We start from the raw sequence: 16,559 nt of genomic DNA, 5'->3' as shown, positions 1-16,559 counted from the left end.
CGAATTTTAAGAATGAGGAAATGATAAGGATAGAAGGATATAATATTAGATTGAGGTAGAATCCCCGTGGGAAAATTTTGTCCGAATAAAATGTCGGAAAATTCACTTCATTGACTTGCTGCATATATTATCTTGTTTTCGGACCAAAGGGGGAATTGAGCGTTTCTTGTCATAAAAACACTGAAAATAATCTTCTGAATGGAGTGACCTTAGGGAAAGGCGATCAAATATCGATAAACTTTAGGATATTCGTTATTTGATTCAAATTAACATTGTGGTTCTTGGTTTTTATGCTTGGTTAGTAAAGAGTATACATTTCATTTCTGGCAAGGAAGAAAACATGCTGTACAATCCGAAGCTTATCATTTATTAATCGGAAAAAGAAGCACCTTAAAAATTTGTCGTCTAATTACAAAAAAATTGGTATTTGACCGCTGGATATAGATGTTCTAGTCATATGGAGACTGAAGCAACGAAGACATGACAGATATAAATCTGAGAAGTGTATTAACAAATTACATTTCGTCTTAAGTATCGAAATGTCAATTCTAACGCAAACTGTACAGAAGTCTTGACTAAGTTTATTCAAGACGACTATATTGCTTAAAGAACAATACACATAATACATACAATACATACAATACATATAATACATATAACTTGACATATGTTCTCAATTCACTTACCTTCACTTCGTCGCGTTGACAGATGATACAGCGGAGCAGAGTAAGTATTTGTCTTTGCAGCTCAATTGTTGGGTGAGAGCCCCGCTCCTTTACCATTCATTTAGTTGTCCAGCTAAAAATATATCCATGATTTTAAGCAGCCACTCAGGCACTTCGTTATTTTTAACCGTCCTTGCTATGCAACGACACATCTCACCGCTGCGAAATTTCTGAATTTGCACTTGGAATTTGCATTTAGCGCAGTTGCAGCGAAAGACAGAACAAACACGGGTTCTATAATACGGTACCCTCTACGTCTACAAGTTCAATCTGTCAAGTACATAGGTAGGGCTATCAGACAATGAGGAAGAACTCAGAAAGGCTTCGTTGATAGTAACACAGGCAATTTTGAAATCTCTAATAAATGATGAGACGGTCAAGCCAAAACGTTTGGAAGCTTCTGTCAAAAGTGAGAGTTGTATGCTGTTGTTTCATCATAGTGTATGAAGACAAGTAGGTATTTCTAAAGGTATGTAGAATTCTGAAATATATCAGTCTGGCTGGCACAAAGGAGATGAAAAAGGAGCAATTTGTGCTACTCATCAAAGGACATAAGGTCCTTTTATCAAGATTAACTTTTTTTATCAAAATAACCGCAGAGGGGAAACAACACAAACATAATCTCAGCCATTAAAAATATTAAGTTGAGAGAGGGATGGAATTTTGAAATTCGTGTAATGAAGTCACAGGGACATAAGACACTACACGACCTCAATAGTCATTTACGAGATTGAGCTTAGAGCGGTTACTTTATGCTCGAAATTTCCTTACCAGCAACTCTTCTATTTTACAAAAAAATCGAGGCCGTTTCATACTGGCTTAAACCACGCTGTATGAATATTTCTATACTTAGTAGTTTTCCTTTATGTATGGTGAAATTGAAAAACAGCAAGATACCCTGGAGTTTACAGACGCGGGTTTTGCAATACCAAGCCTAAATGCATATCAATATATCGATATTAAATCCAAGGCCAGCATTCAATATCTGTCAACAAGGAAGACATGTATAAGGATTCAGGGAGATACATGTTGAGAGATGATGTGCATAGATAATACTTGTTATTCCGCGACAATGAAGACTGACAGCCATATTGGCAGTTCCTTCTCAGTGAAACTAAAGCTGAGAGAGAGAGAGAGAGAGAGAGAGAGAGAGAGAGAGAGAGAGAGAGAGAGAGAGAGAGAGAGAGAGAGAGAGAGAGAGAGAATGTATGCCTCAAGTTCCCATATAACGCGTCCAATACATGTCACTTCAATGATGACATTTTGACATTTACCGGATAGTTTATACCTAGTATCCGACGCCGTATATATATTCTGAATGAAAATATAACAAATACATGCTTAATGCCGCATTACATGTAAAAAAAAATTCGATCATCTCATGCCCTTAATATGTCGCGTTGGTGTCTGAAGTCAACAAGTCGACAGTCCACGTGCTTTGTCCATGTACATACAACTTAAGTGCTACCTAACTCAAATCTTTGGCAACTACCTACATAAAGGACAAGATCTTTTTTTACCGGGAACATTTAAGGACGAATGTTTAACCTTTCGTACCTTTCAATGGACGGGAAAGTATACAGCGGGTGATTACTGCTATTTTCGTCTTTTCCTTTATTTCATTGTGATGACAGTATGTGTTGTTGTCATATGTTTTGACTTCATAGCACAACGGTTGCTGACAGCTTTAAATCAACAAATTCCTAAAAGATCTAACGAGTAACTATAGCGGGTTCTGAAGTATACCGTTGTAGAATGTTAAATGTTAAAAGTACCCGATTTGGCACACGACTATTGATGCTAAAAAATAAAGATAGATGAAAATATAAATCTATGCATGGCTTATAGTAAGACAATGCTAGGTCGAAACATTTTGGGGAATGTAATATGATGTTATCGTAGATTATACTAGTTTTTTGAACTTTCTGCGACCAACATCTGGTGTCTGAGAGTACAGCCGAAGATCAGACACCGTCACTATCTACTTCGAAGAAATTGTCGGTGTCTTAAGAGTTTGCAACTCTCTCGCCAGATTCTAAGGTAATGTTTGGAAAGTCGTGATAGAACGTAAAAGGACATCTCGCATTACATGACCTCAATAATCATGTACGATATTGAGCTCCGAGGGGTTATTTTATGCGCGAAATTACAGGACCAGCAACTGTTCAATTTTACAAAAGTGAGGCTTTTTCATACCGACCTTATCCATGCTATATGGACTGTTTCTAAATTTAGTGGTTGGTCGTAATGTATTGAAATTGGGAAATACCATAAGGCCAAACTCAAACAACTGAGGTTCACAGACCCGGATTTTACAATAGCAAGCCTAAATGCATATCGATGTATCGAGATTGAACCTGGCCAATATTCAATTTCTGTCAATAAGGAAAGGACGTATAAGACTTGCATTGAATACCACAGTTAGGTAGATATATGTCGAAAAATAATAACACAAAGATCGCTACTTTTTCATTCCTTGACGAAGAAGACAGATTGTCGTTTTGGCAGTTCCCTCCTTATATCCTGTGTTTACACATATTGTAAATCTTTGTCATAAAAGCTTGTAGTCAAGGTTTATATTTTTTATCAAAATAACAGCAAAGAGAAACAATCCACTAGTAATCTCAGAGAGAGACTAAATCCTATTTTGAGAGAGAGAGAGAGAGAGAGAGAGAGAGAGAGAGAGAGAGAGAGAGAGAGAGAGAGAGAGAGAGAGAGAAGAGAGAGAGAGAGAGAGAGAGAGATGTATACCACGGATGCTATATAAATTGTTTAATGCACTTCACTTCAATCATGACAATTACCGGATAGTTTATACCTATCTAACACGGTATTAATATTCCTTAAGGAAAACATTGCCAATACATGCATCATGTATAACATAACACAAAAGCAAATGTTTGATCATGCGATCTACAAATTTTAAAGTCAAGGAAGCAAGGATGTTGTATTCAAAGGTAAAAAACGTTTACAAACTTTAAATTTCTCAATACAAAACAGCTACATTTCTTAGCTTTCGTTATCCTTTCCTCGAGCAAAATCATCTTAAATCACCCAGAAGAGGAATTTGAAGATTTGATGTTTTGAAAGAAGTTTATATTTTTTAAATAATGCATACAGAGCTTTAATTTGTTGAAGTCGACAAGTGTTCGGTCCATGTGCTTTGTTAATGTACACACGACTTTAGTGCTACCAACTTCAAATCCTTGGTAACTTCCAACATAAAGAACCAGATCTTATTTACTGGGAAAGTTTCAGGACGAATATGGGAGTATTCATATTCTTTAAAGGACGGGAAAATATACACCTGGTGATTTCTAAAATAGTCGTCGTTTTCGATAACTCATGCTGCTGCCCGTATGTGTCGTTGAGCGATGTTTTAGACGTTACAGCACAACGGTTGTTGACAGGTGTAAATAAACAATTCCCAACAAGGACACAGTAACTGAAGCTACCTACAATTCTCCATGTTCCGTATACATGGAGATCACTCACTGAATTGAGGCGAATTTCTTCTGTACAAAGAACAGCCCAGTCCATATTTCAAAATTCTGGCAACATAGTTCGGATAATAATAGTTTTCTGATTTCTCACTGTGAATAATGAGAAGATCAACCCCTTTTCCGCAGAGGAGATAGCAATTTTGTAATTTTGTCGTCATAGATTTTTGACAGCCATACACGGTATTTTCAAGGAAACTAAGGAAATAAGTTGCATCTGTGTTGGTAAAAGAAAGGATATAAATTTTTTTAAGGTTCGTAACAAAGGAAATTTGCATGTCTGACAGGTGGCATGATGACACTATCTTAGTAGCTGATAACTTTATCTTGACAAGTGTGCAATTTGTAGCACCTCCAAACATTGACTTGTCATTCAATTTACTCTCGAATTTTAAACACAATCAATAATTTGGGAACCTAGTTTTAATAAATAATTCTGAACTTGAATTATAAGTAAAAATTGTTAAGAAACTGATAACATTGAAGAAGCCTTTAGCAAAAATGTCTGAGTGAACAAATCAAGGGTATTGTGGGTAACCTCATTTACTGTGGAGGATCCAACATGTTACTATTCAGCCGGTTCTGCAGTATGCACTTGTGCAACGTTAAACGCTCAAAATACCAGAGGGTGCACGATTGCCGATGCAAGAAAGATAAAAATAAAACTACAAAATGAAAATATAATAATCTATGCAAAGGCATACATCAACGATAATGCTGTGTCAAACATATTGAGGAATGTAATATAATGTTTTCATGTATTTTACTTTGGTTTGGCAAGCGGCAACTTGCAAGGTATGACATATCTACAAAGAAAACGGCTTACCGTGAGTCGATTTTCGACTGTCAGTGTGTTCAGTAGTAGCAACGTTTAAAAGACCAAGATTCCTTACGAATGGAGCGAATGTGTTTGCACTGACTAATTACTTCATAGAAATGTGAAATTACTGGAGAAAGTACAAATGCGCAGAAATATCATACAAATAGTAAACCTGTGTGATGCGACCACGAAAACAAATGCAACAAGTCTTCATTTCGACAACATTCGGATATCTAATGGCCTGTCTTTTAGTGCATAATAAAGACAGAAAACAAAACATACAAACAAGATTCGTATTTTTTTCACCCGTAACATTTACATGATGGGAATTAGCATTTGATGCTATGTTTGATATTGTTTTAGATGTTTACGATGTACTCATTAAAGGTATACAGTCACCTGTGATCTTAATAGATAGAAGTATTATTCTTCGATAAGTACGGCTAGTTTTCAATCGGGTTCGAACCCACAACATACGGCATTAATCGCCTAGCGGAGAGGCCACAGAGAGACCGCTCGCTAATCTCCACTCCCAAAAAGAGTGGTTCAATAGCCGGCTAAGTTGTTACACTTTTCTGACTGAGACCGCTCCACACGTTGTAGAGTTCGTGAAGCACTCACGCATGCATGCTCACTATCATACATCGCACTTTCAAACTTTATCGAGGCGAAGAAACGAATTTCATCGCTTTAACGGGGCGAACGATAACCTCGGGGACAATTCTGTCCACCAGCAGAGTTACCAACCCAGGATAGAAAATACGGCTAGTTTTCAATCGAGTTCGAACCCACAATATACGGCATCAATCGCCTAGCGGAAAGGGCACAGAGAGAACCGCTCGGCTAAGTGATAGAATTTACGAGGAGATCTTTTTAAGATTTATTATTATTTCATTTTGTGAGATGAGATCATGTGGATATTCCTCGATGATATTTACTCTTAAAAGCGAGGCGTTATGTTAATGATATTGTGTTGATGTTTGCTAATTTTTTCCGTGTAGGCTTCTGTCAACATGATGACCAGGCTCTTAGCCATGTAATTCTAAGAAAACAATGAAAAGATACTGTGTCTGTGTTTAGATCCTGGCTGGCTGGCGACAGAAATCGGAGGCGGCATTGGACCTATCCCTCCCAAAGAGAGCGCTAAAGCCTTGCTTGAGGTCTTTGCAACAAGAACCGAAGCTCATCAGGGCGATTTTTATACCCACCAGGGAGAACAGCTTCCCCTTTTAACCCTTTAATTTCAATGGTTTGGCCAGTCATTGCTTACTCCTTCAGTTGGATTCAGAATATGACAGGTTGCCTCGATATTTGAAGCTCGTGGTAACAACTTCAAACCCTAAGTTGGATTACACAATACCTGTCATATGTAACCACATAATGTCAGTCGATAAAAGTGACTTTCATCTACCAAGAAGAGATTTTTTTTCTGAGCACTTAATGCTAAATAAATTTTGAGAGAGAACAATAAGTATGGTCCTTTTAATTATTGTTTTTCAAAAAGTACCCTCATCTTGAATACGGACGCCAGACGAATCGTATAGTATCCCATTCAACGCCCTCATGCGATACAACCTTGAATTTCATTCCTTTGAAATTTTCAACGGTTGAATTTCTACGACTTAGGTGTACCATCTTTTGCAGTAAATTAAAATGCAATTCAAAAGGGCCATACGTTTGTTGTGTCTACAGTGTCCTATTTTGTTTCATTTGGTATGGGAGTAGGGAATATTTCAAGAAACAAAAAATTACATGTTATGTATTTTGACGTCAGGGATTACTCCCTACATTGATCTACCACTGTTTTGCTCTTTACAATATCGGCTTTTCTTGTAAAGACATTAGGCAGGTTTCACTTAATAATGTTGGACAATTTTCATAAATACCATGCTGTTGTACCTGTCAAAGGTGACACAGTGAAGGTACGAGGCCTTGGAAGCAAGACTCCTTTCACCTTTGACAAGTACAAAGGATTAAGTGAAAGTTCAAAGCGCATTTCTTAATTGGAGAATAAACGTGACATACGATTAACCATCGATGGTACGGTTCGATCGTGAGAACACAAGTGCAGCATTTATTTGTTCTTATAACCTATAGTGAGTGTTAATTGAATGACATCTATTTTAGTTTTGGGAGAAGGTCTGTAAGATTGTTTAAACTGTATTGATATTAACCTAGTTTCGAAATTCTTTGATAATTATTTGCAAAACATTATCAGAGCTCTCTATTAACATGTAGTATTATTTTATAAAGCATAACCTTTATTCGAATAAACCACTGGTAGAAGTAGACGGTTTTTATGTACAGATAGTATGAAGGGCAAAAGTAAGATTTCTATCCCGAGTTGACTCTATCGAACTTATTTACCATGCGAATCGCAGGAGAGATAACTCTTTCGGTTTTTAGCTCCAGCTTCTTATCATTAAAAAAGGCACGTTCTTGCTACTGAGTTTACAAAACGCTAAATTTGTACAGAATTTTTACTTGATGTATATGTGCGTCTGCTGAAAGACTTGTAAGGCCTGAGGAACATGATACAATATTAGATGTGGACGAAGCAGACAGAAAATGACGGCCAAACGATCAGTAAAAACTCCTAGCTCAACAGCGACGGTGTCGAGGGACCAGAATAGGAACAGTGGCACGATGACGAATCGTAAAACTCTAAGAGCAGCTGCATAAAAATAAGCAATTTACAGTAAATATAGAACTGAACTTAAAAAGCATGGTAGTTGTTAGCATTGCAAAACACCATTTTATGTATACAGGGTTCAATAGGTTATTCCCATCTTATCCATTTCTGTGTGATTGAACAATGTGTACCTGTAGTTTGGTGCAGTAAACTATATCAGGAATAAATAGCCAATATAGGCTAAATATAACCCGTTATACACATAAATATCAACTATGTCTACCTTTTGTGACTCGAGAAACAGAAGACTGTCATAGTGTGGAAGAAATGGTCCGCTCGCAATACTTTAATTGCTGCAATACAATTAAAGAATATAATTTAGTTTCCCTTGAAATACTATCACCTCAGAATCTTCTTGCCAATAAATATACCAAAAAAATAACTTTGACTTTTCTGATGAAAGTTTGCATTAAACATTATCTGTGGCTACACAATTATAGGTTTAGGCTAAGTCTGTGAACTCGGGCTGTCAAAAATCTTTCATTTTCATGTACATTAATTTGCATTTTTTCCTGCTGTTTTCCTCACATGCCTTACAACGAGCCTACCACAAGGAGCAGATTTACTTTCCATGAACATTGCATTGCCAGTAAAGGATTGTTCTGGCTTGAAGGGTTAGATAATGTAAACACTGCCATGTCAGTTACACCTTGTCATTAGCTTTTCATTATATTATCGGCTCGTGCCGATACCCTTAGACTCGGTAGCACCAAGATTTTTAGAAGCATGATTCTCTGGAAAGAATCCTTACAATGCAAACAGTGGCTAAATATGCCACTGCTGAACGTGAAAGTTTAAAAGATAACTGAGGTAATTGGTGACTGATGCCTAAAATCAACGCAGACGCTCAGATAATGCTTTCTCAAACCGTGTTTTGCTGAAGAGATTATATTATTATCATTGATTTTGCTTATTTTGACTACAGAAATAGTATTTTACGAAATGATCCACGATCGATTCCCACTACTTTTGCAAATACTTTCTGTCATTAAAATAACACTCAGCCTGCCACAGAATATGTTGTTTTATCACCATTTGATGCATTCTGTAAAAATTCGTTAGATAACTCCAGCATTACGTAAGGGAAAAAGAGCAGACTGAGCTGTGAGTGTTATACAACTTTAAGTATTAAACTCCGTGAATAGAAATGTTTTACATATAAACCAATAATCACTTTGAATTGAATACTGTCTGACCTCGCCCACTCAACATATTGCAAATCGGAATATGTATTTGTTTAGGCGTACCATCAACAGTTACATGGGCATTATGAAGTAAAACAACGGGGGAAGGGAACCGGACGGACAGTCAACGACTGAAATATACACGGTTTTTTTTGCGTTCTGCAGAGACCGTAAATGGTCATAAAATATTGATGTTGACCTTCTCACACTGTATGTATAAACACAACAGGATGTTGAAGAATATGAAAGAGTAGGACAAACAAACAAACAGACAGAAAAATAGACAGACACAGAAGATAGATAGATAGATAGATAGATAGATAGATAGATAGATAGATAGATAGATAGATAGATAGATAGATAGGTAGATAGATAGATAGACAGACCCACATATAAAATATCATAAGTTGATGTATCAAGTAGTCGACTTAAAATATTTTTATCATCAATACCAAAACTGAGTTTATCTCCTCTTCATATTTCGAGTAAGCAACTGTTACCATACTAAAGTTTTGATTCTCTGCTTTTTGAAAAAAAGTATAGCATGTGTGCGTTTTCATGTCATCTTTGACTAAAAAATGCTTTAGAACAGGTGTGACGATTTTTTTCAACTCTACCATGTCCTACACAGCACGATTATCATTGAAACCTACAGTAACTATGAAATGATGTTCAGAATTATTCTTCACCCGTCCCAAAAGACCATTTAAAACTACAATTTTGCACACAGTATCAACATTGCAAGCACCTGAAACCATGTCAACCACTTGGGCCCTGCAAACGCTGCTTGCAGCTTTAATCTTATACTTATCTTTATGTGTATATATTTATTGATTTGCTGCGATACTTGAATGAACATGTGGGAAAGACTTTAAATTGTTTTTTTTTTCATTTATGTTTTCTTTTTTTACTACTGCTCCAAAGAAAAACTGTGCAGTTTGAAATACATTTAAGTTTAAATTTCTTTCAAGTTTCACATTCAAGATAGGACGTGGAAAAGGATTTTTGAGAATATCAGAAATCAAAACAGACAGATAGACGTACCACGGTGGCGAGTAATGAAGCGTAAAAAATGCAAAATAACTAGACAGTGTATTATTTATTTTCAATTCTTTCAAAACGTCCAACAGTGAACGGAAAGTAAGTGAACCGAACTGAGCTTACAAGACGGACAAAAATAAATGGAACTTGATATGCATCGAATTCTCGCTTCTTTTCAAAAGTTAAGAATGTTTTATGGAATCCTCGCTAAAAGTGCGATAGAGTTCAAAAACGTCTGTATTAACGAATTCGGTAATGTTTGCTAGCATACTGGGAATTGTTTTTTGTTCGAGAAACTAGCAGAAAGTGAAATTACTAAACTCCTGAATTGAAATTCAGTTTTGAATGACGTTCTACTCCTGAATAAAACTAAAGAGATTATCTTACTCATAGTTTAAAACATTTACATTTCATTGCCAGAAAGTATCAAACTATTTTAATGTGAGTATTTTTTATCCTTTTAACTACAATTGGAATAAAACAGAGACAACAGCAATATACAGAGTTACACATTAATGTGTATAGTAGTCTATGGCTTACACAACAGACTTCAACGATTTGCATTGTCATAGGCATGCATGTTGGCCACACACAATGCAAATTTTCAAAGTCAATCTCGTGTTCTAGGAATCTACATCAAGATCGGGTTCATAGTACTTGCAAAAGTAGTAAATTGTGTCATCCGTACTACTGAAGGAGCAAAATTCAGCGTCCGAGGCATATGTGATTTTACCCGGTGGATTCCAATATAATTCCTTTGACAGTCTCTCCGGGCATTCCTGTAGAGAAAAGAGGACGTTTAGCGCATGATACAAGGGCAATAGTTAAATAATAACACATGAGAGCGAGGGCAAGATCACGATTTATTGCCTGCCCAAGGGATGGTGGTCATGATCGAAATATTGATGATGCCCTCGCCTACGGCTCGGGCATCATCAATATTTCGATCATGACCACCAGCCCGAGGGCAGGCAAAAAATCGTGATCTTGCCCTAGCTTTCATGTGTTATTATTTTTATTACACCGAACAAACTTCTTCGAGTACAGTTCGCCTTTCTGCATGAGTCCGGACCTTAGCGTAAAATGTTGTCAGTGCCGAGTCTAGGTTTGCCGCTAAAGTTTGCCGATCTCCTCGGTGGCGTATCCAAATTTGTTGCTTGCATAGTCGCTGAACACAGAAATTTCATTCCTTGTTGCCATTTTCGTTCGTTTGCTGTTTACTTGCATCAAAATATCGTCTAACTGTGCCGGTGACAGCTCTGCATGACGTTTCGCAGCCATAAGTTGCCAACTGCAAAGTGCAACAAGCGAACGACAATTTGTTTTGCGCAGAAAGGATGCGCAGTGAGTAAAATGACGTCATCCATGTAATATCAAATGCAGAGGGCATCATCAAGTTCGCAGAGGGCATCATCACATTCGCAGAGGGCATCATCACGTTCTTTTACATGTCACGTGAGTCATGTTTAACCAATGGCAGTGCACGCTGAATGAGTGAGGTGTAATAATAATTTATCTTCGTGTGTAACTAGTCCAGTGAAAGTAGTGCACGACATAATGTCACCAATTTGCCTGAAACACGATTGGATCTAATTTGTGATATAATTGGATGGTGAAGTAATGCCGATGTAATTTACAAAATTAATGTAATTTTATCTGCTTTTCTTTTTACATAACACAATTGTTTTTATGAGTACTTTGCAATATTGCAATATTCAGCGATACGGCATCAAACACTTTTTTTGAGACATTTGAAAAATATGAAAATCCAATTATCCCAGATTAGTTCCAATCGTGTTCTGAAATGATTACTATTATGGAGGTGTTATCACAATACGAGATGTCTCAAGGCATTTCCGTAAGTCAAAAGTAAATTTAATACTCCTTATGATATGGTCCGTGTGGACAAGGGAAAACAAAATTTAAGAGGATTCTCTATAAGAACACTTACTTCCATACTTAAGTCTTTGCAGGCAATTAAAGCGAAGTCTCCATCGAAGAGCATTGCCGTGCAGTTTAGGCATTGGACGGCAAACACATTTTCAATCTTCGATCCCTGTGTCATGCAAAAATCATCAGATAATCAGTTCCTAGGAGACGGAAGACTAGATGATTCAATGTCGCTTTTTAACACTTCGAGTGCCGTAATTTGTCCCACCAAAATTTTAATGTAATATTTTACTAATTTGTAAGTTTTGCTCTGTAATTTTTTGACAATTTTCGATCAAATGGATTCTATTTTTCATTGGCGACTGTTTGTTATCAAAATCTTGGTAAAATCACATGAAAACGAACATAACTGCATCAAAGATAACGATTAATATCGTGAGCGTGAACTTTAATGCTATGTTTTATTTTCAATTGAAGAGGAAAAGAAATAAATTTCTAGCATTGACAAAAAAGTAAAACGTTTTACTGTCCTCGAGGTTTTACTGGCATGTATATTCATGTTTTTCATAACATGCCTCTGTATTGAACGTCGCATGCTCAATAGGATTCAATGGTAACTTGTTGATGAAGTTGCAGGCCGCATAGTCATCACCTGAACCAGAACTGTTTTCACCTTGACAACTGCGGAATTTGAAAATTATAGAATTACATGTTTTGCATTGGGAAAGCTTTTCTACAAAGGAATACGAAAAGAAACCATCAAATAAACCGAATAACACTGATTCAAAAATATCAATGCACCGTTAGATGATGAATATCTTTCTATTTTCCTGCAGATTTTAATCTAACATAGAAATAAAGCATATCATTGTCATTTTTAGGTAAACAAAAAATGGAGATAAAGTTATGTAAGAAAGGTAAGTAACAAAAACATGTTAGCCTTAATATGTTTGGGCAACAATATTAACTTATTAAATATATACTTGCACAAATTAATTATTATACTCCCCTTACAGCTCTGCGTCGTATACTTCTTTTTAGACTAGCTCCTTATCGTACGAATATTTCACAATTTCTTTTTTATCACAGAGTCAAATCTTTTTGATACTCTTCCTTATGGAAATACATTTTTGGTAATTCATTACTTTTAGACGCAATTTAAACCAGCTATTGATTGATTTGTACATGGTGAAATCTGTTTGTACTTGTTTGTTTCTTAGTTTATATTTTGTTTTCATTGTCATTTTGTCATGCTAAGTTTTCTTAGTTGTCGATGTCATTTTGTCTTTTGTATTTACTTTATGAAATGAACTTGTAATTTGAGCCATCTGTTGGTTCATAAATAAATAAATAAATAAATAAATAAATAAATAAATAAATAAATAAACAAACAAACAAATAAATAAATAAATAAATAAATAATATTACCAAGTCTATGGTATCCACTTCATCTGCTAACACTGATACCGCCCTGTGAGTTTTTGATTTACCAATAAATGGACCACTAACTGTGTACAATTGGAAAGTTTTGACCGGAGTTAAACCTTTCAACTTCTCAGGCAAGACCATCAGATCCTCGAAGCAGTCAACCCCTGCCGTAGCGACCATATTCCATATAGCATTATCGTACACTCTTTTGTGGAGGTGTGTACAGATCCACGGCTTAGAATGTATTGGTCTGTCGTCGTCACCGAATACGGCAGTGAGGAAGAAAGCAAGCAAAAATACCACCTTCATAACGAATTCTAAGAATGAGGAAATTATAAGAATAGAAGAATAGAATATATTAGATTGAGGTAGAATCCCCGTGGGAAAATTTTGTCCGAATAAAATGTCGGAAAATTCACTTCATTGACTTGCTGCATATATTATCTTGTTTTCGGACCAAAGGGGGAATTGAGCGTTTCTTGTCATAAAAACACTGAAAATAATCTTCTGAATGGAGTGACCTTAGGGAAAGGCGATCAAATATCGATAAACTTTAGGATATTCGTTATTTGATTCAAATTAACATTGTGGTTCTTGGTTTTTATGCTTGGTTAGTAAAGAGTATACATTTCATTTCTGGCAAGGAAGATGACATGCTATACAATCCGAAGCTTATTATTTATTAATCGGAAAAGAAGCACCTTAAAAATTTGTCTTTTTATTACAAAAAAAATTAGTAATTTGACCGCTGGATATAGATGTTCTAGTCATATGGAGACTGAAGCAACGAAGACATGACAGATATAAATCTGAGAAGTGTATTAACAAATTACATTTCGTCTAAAGTATCGAAATGTAAATTCTAACGCCAACTGTACAGAAGTCTTGACTAAGTTTATTCAAGACGACTATATTGCTTAAAGAACAATACACATAATACATACAATACATATAATACATATAACTTGACATATGTTCTCAATTCACTTACCTTCACTTCGTTGGGCGTTGACGATGAAAACAGCGGCGCACAGTAAGTAAGTGTCTTTGCAGCTCAATTGTTGGGTGAGGTCCCGTCTCCTATACCGTCCATTAAATTGTCAAGCTAAAAATATATCCCTGATTTTAAGCAGCCATTCAGACTCTTCGTTATTTTTAACCCTCCGTGCTATGCAACGATACGTCTCGCCGCTGCAAAATTTCTGAATTTGCATTAGTAATTTGCATTTAGCGCAGGTGCAGCGAACAGACACGGGTAATATAATACGGTACCGTCTACGTCTACAAGTTCAATCGCTCAAGTACATAGGCAGGGCTATCAGACAACGAGGAAGAACTCAGAAAGGCTTCATTGATAGTAACACAGGTAATTTTGGAATCTGTAATAAATAATGAGACGGTCAAGCCAAAATGTTAGGAAGCTTCAGTCAAAAAGTGAGAGGTGTATGTTGTTTTCTTTTTTTTCATAGCGTATGAAGATAATTCGTCATTTTAAAGGTATGTAGAATTCTGAAAAATATCAGTCTGGCTGGCACAAAGGAGATAAAAAAGGATCATCTTGCGTTACTCATCAAATGATATTAGGGCCTTTTATCACGATTAACCTTTTTATCAAAATAACCGCAGAATGGAAACCCAAACATAATCTGAGTCCAAATAATATTAAGTTGAGAGAGAGATGAAGTTTTGAAACTCGTGTAATGACGTCACAGGGACATCACAAACCACTCGACCCCAATAGTCATTTATTAGATTGAGCTCAGAGCGGTTACTTTATGCTCGAAATTTCCTTACCAGCAACTCTTCTATTTTACAAAAAAAAATCGAGGCTGTTTTCATACTGGTTCAAACCACGCTGTATGGAATATTTCTATATTCAGTGGTTTTTCTTTATGTATGGTGAAATTGAAAAACAGCAAAATACCCTGGAGTTTACAGACGCGGGTTTTGCAATACCAAGCTTTAATGCATATCAATATATCTATATTAAATCCAAGGCCAGCATTCAATATCTGTCAACAAGGAAGACATGTATAAGGATTCAGGGAGATACATGTTGAGAGATGATGTGCATAGATAATACTTGTTATTCCGCGACAATGAAGACTGACAGCCATATTGGCAGTTCCTTCTCAGTGAAACTAAAGCTGAGAGAGAGAGAGAGAGAGAGAGAGAGAGAGAGAGAGAGAGAGAGAGAGAGAGAGAGAGAGAGAGAGAGAGAGAGAATGTATGCCTCAAGTTCCCATATAACGCGTCCAATACATGTCACTTCAATGATGACATTTTGACATTTACCGGATAGTTTATACCTGGTATCCGACGCCGTATATATATTCTGAATGAAAATATAACAAATACATGCTTAATGCCGCATTACATGTAAAAAAAAATTCGATCATCTCATTTACAGCGTTTTAACCCCAGGAATTGAGGGTGTTATATCCAAAGGGAAAAACATTTATCAAATATTTAACTTTCTTCAATACAAAACAGCTACATGTTTTAGCTTTGGTCGTTTAAGGAGGTCCTTTTATCGAGAATATGACATCTTAATAGAGTCTACATTTTGTAAAACATTCGGGTAACACATACTTGCCCTTAATATGTCGCGTTGGTGTCTGAAGTCAACAAGTCGACAGTCCACGTGCTTTGTCCATGTACATACAACTTAAGTGCTACCTAACTCAAATCTTTGGCAACTACCTACATAAAGGACAAGATCTTTTTTACCGGGAACATTTAAGGACGAATGTTTAACCTTTCGTACCTTTCAATGGACGGGAAAGTATACAGCGGGTGATTACTGCTATTTTCGTCTTTTCCTTTATTTCATTGTGATGACAGTATGTGTTGTTGTCATATGTTTTGACTTTATAGCACAACGGTTGCTGACAGCAGTAGATCAACACATTCCTACAACGATCTAACGAGTAACTATAGCGGGTTCTGAAGTATGCCAATGTAGAAAGTTCAAAGTACCCGATTTGGCACGACTGTCGATGCTAAAAAATAAAAATAGATGAAAATAAAAATGTATGCATGGCTTATAGTAAGACAATGCTAGGTCGAAACATTTTGGGGATGTAGTATGATGTTCTCGTAGATTTTAATAGATTTTGAACTTTCTGCGACTAACATCTGGTGTCTGAGAGTACAACCAAAGATCAGACACCGTCACCTTCTACTTCGAAGAAATTGTCGGTGTCTTAAGAGTTTGCAACTCTCTCGCCAGATTCTAAGGTAATGTTTGGAAAGTCGTGTTAGAACGTAAAAGGGACA

General features: G+C 36.3%; 1 protein-coding gene across 1 annotated transcript; it reads right to left on the bottom strand.

The window, feature by feature from the left end:
- Positions 1 to 10,005: 10,005 nt before the first annotated feature.
- LOC139123669 (uncharacterized) lies at positions 10,006 to 14,358 on the bottom strand. The gene is made up of 4 exons (XM_070689840.1): positions 14,272 to 14,358; positions 13,281 to 13,597; positions 11,914 to 12,018; positions 10,006 to 10,741 (listed from the first exon to the last, which is right to left on the bottom strand). Exons 2-4 carry the CDS (start codon positions 13,587 to 13,589, stop codon positions 10,586 to 10,588), a joined length of 570 nt encoding a protein of 189 aa, XP_070545941.1. The 5' UTR covers positions 13,590 to 13,597; positions 14,272 to 14,358; the 3' UTR covers positions 10,006 to 10,585.
- Positions 14,359 to 16,559: the final 2,201 nt, after the last annotated feature.

Source organism: Ptychodera flava, assembly GCF_041260155.1.
Source record: "Ptychodera flava strain L36383 chromosome 23 unlocalized genomic scaffold, AS_Pfla_20210202 Scaffold_23__1_contigs__length_28996876_pilon, whole genome shotgun sequence".
Classification (NCBI taxonomy): Eukaryota; Metazoa; Hemichordata; class Enteropneusta; family Ptychoderidae; genus Ptychodera; species Ptychodera flava.
This window is presented reverse-complemented; position numbering and strand designations above follow the sequence as displayed.

Excerpts from the sequence above, each read along its gene's own strand:
- LOC139123669 (XM_070689840.1), bottom strand. The coding sequence starts at position 13,589 with ATGAAGGTGGTATTTTTGCTTGCTTTCTTCCTCACTGCCGTATTCGGT. Across the intron at positions 12,019-13,280 it reads AAGTGGATACCATAGACTTG|GGATCGAAGATTGAAAATGT; the intron begins GTAATATTATTT and ends TGCATGACACAG. Across the intron at positions 10,742-11,913 it reads GCAAAGACTTAAGTATGGAA|GAATGCCCGGAGAGACTGTC; the intron begins GTAAGTGTTCTT and ends TTTTCTCTACAG.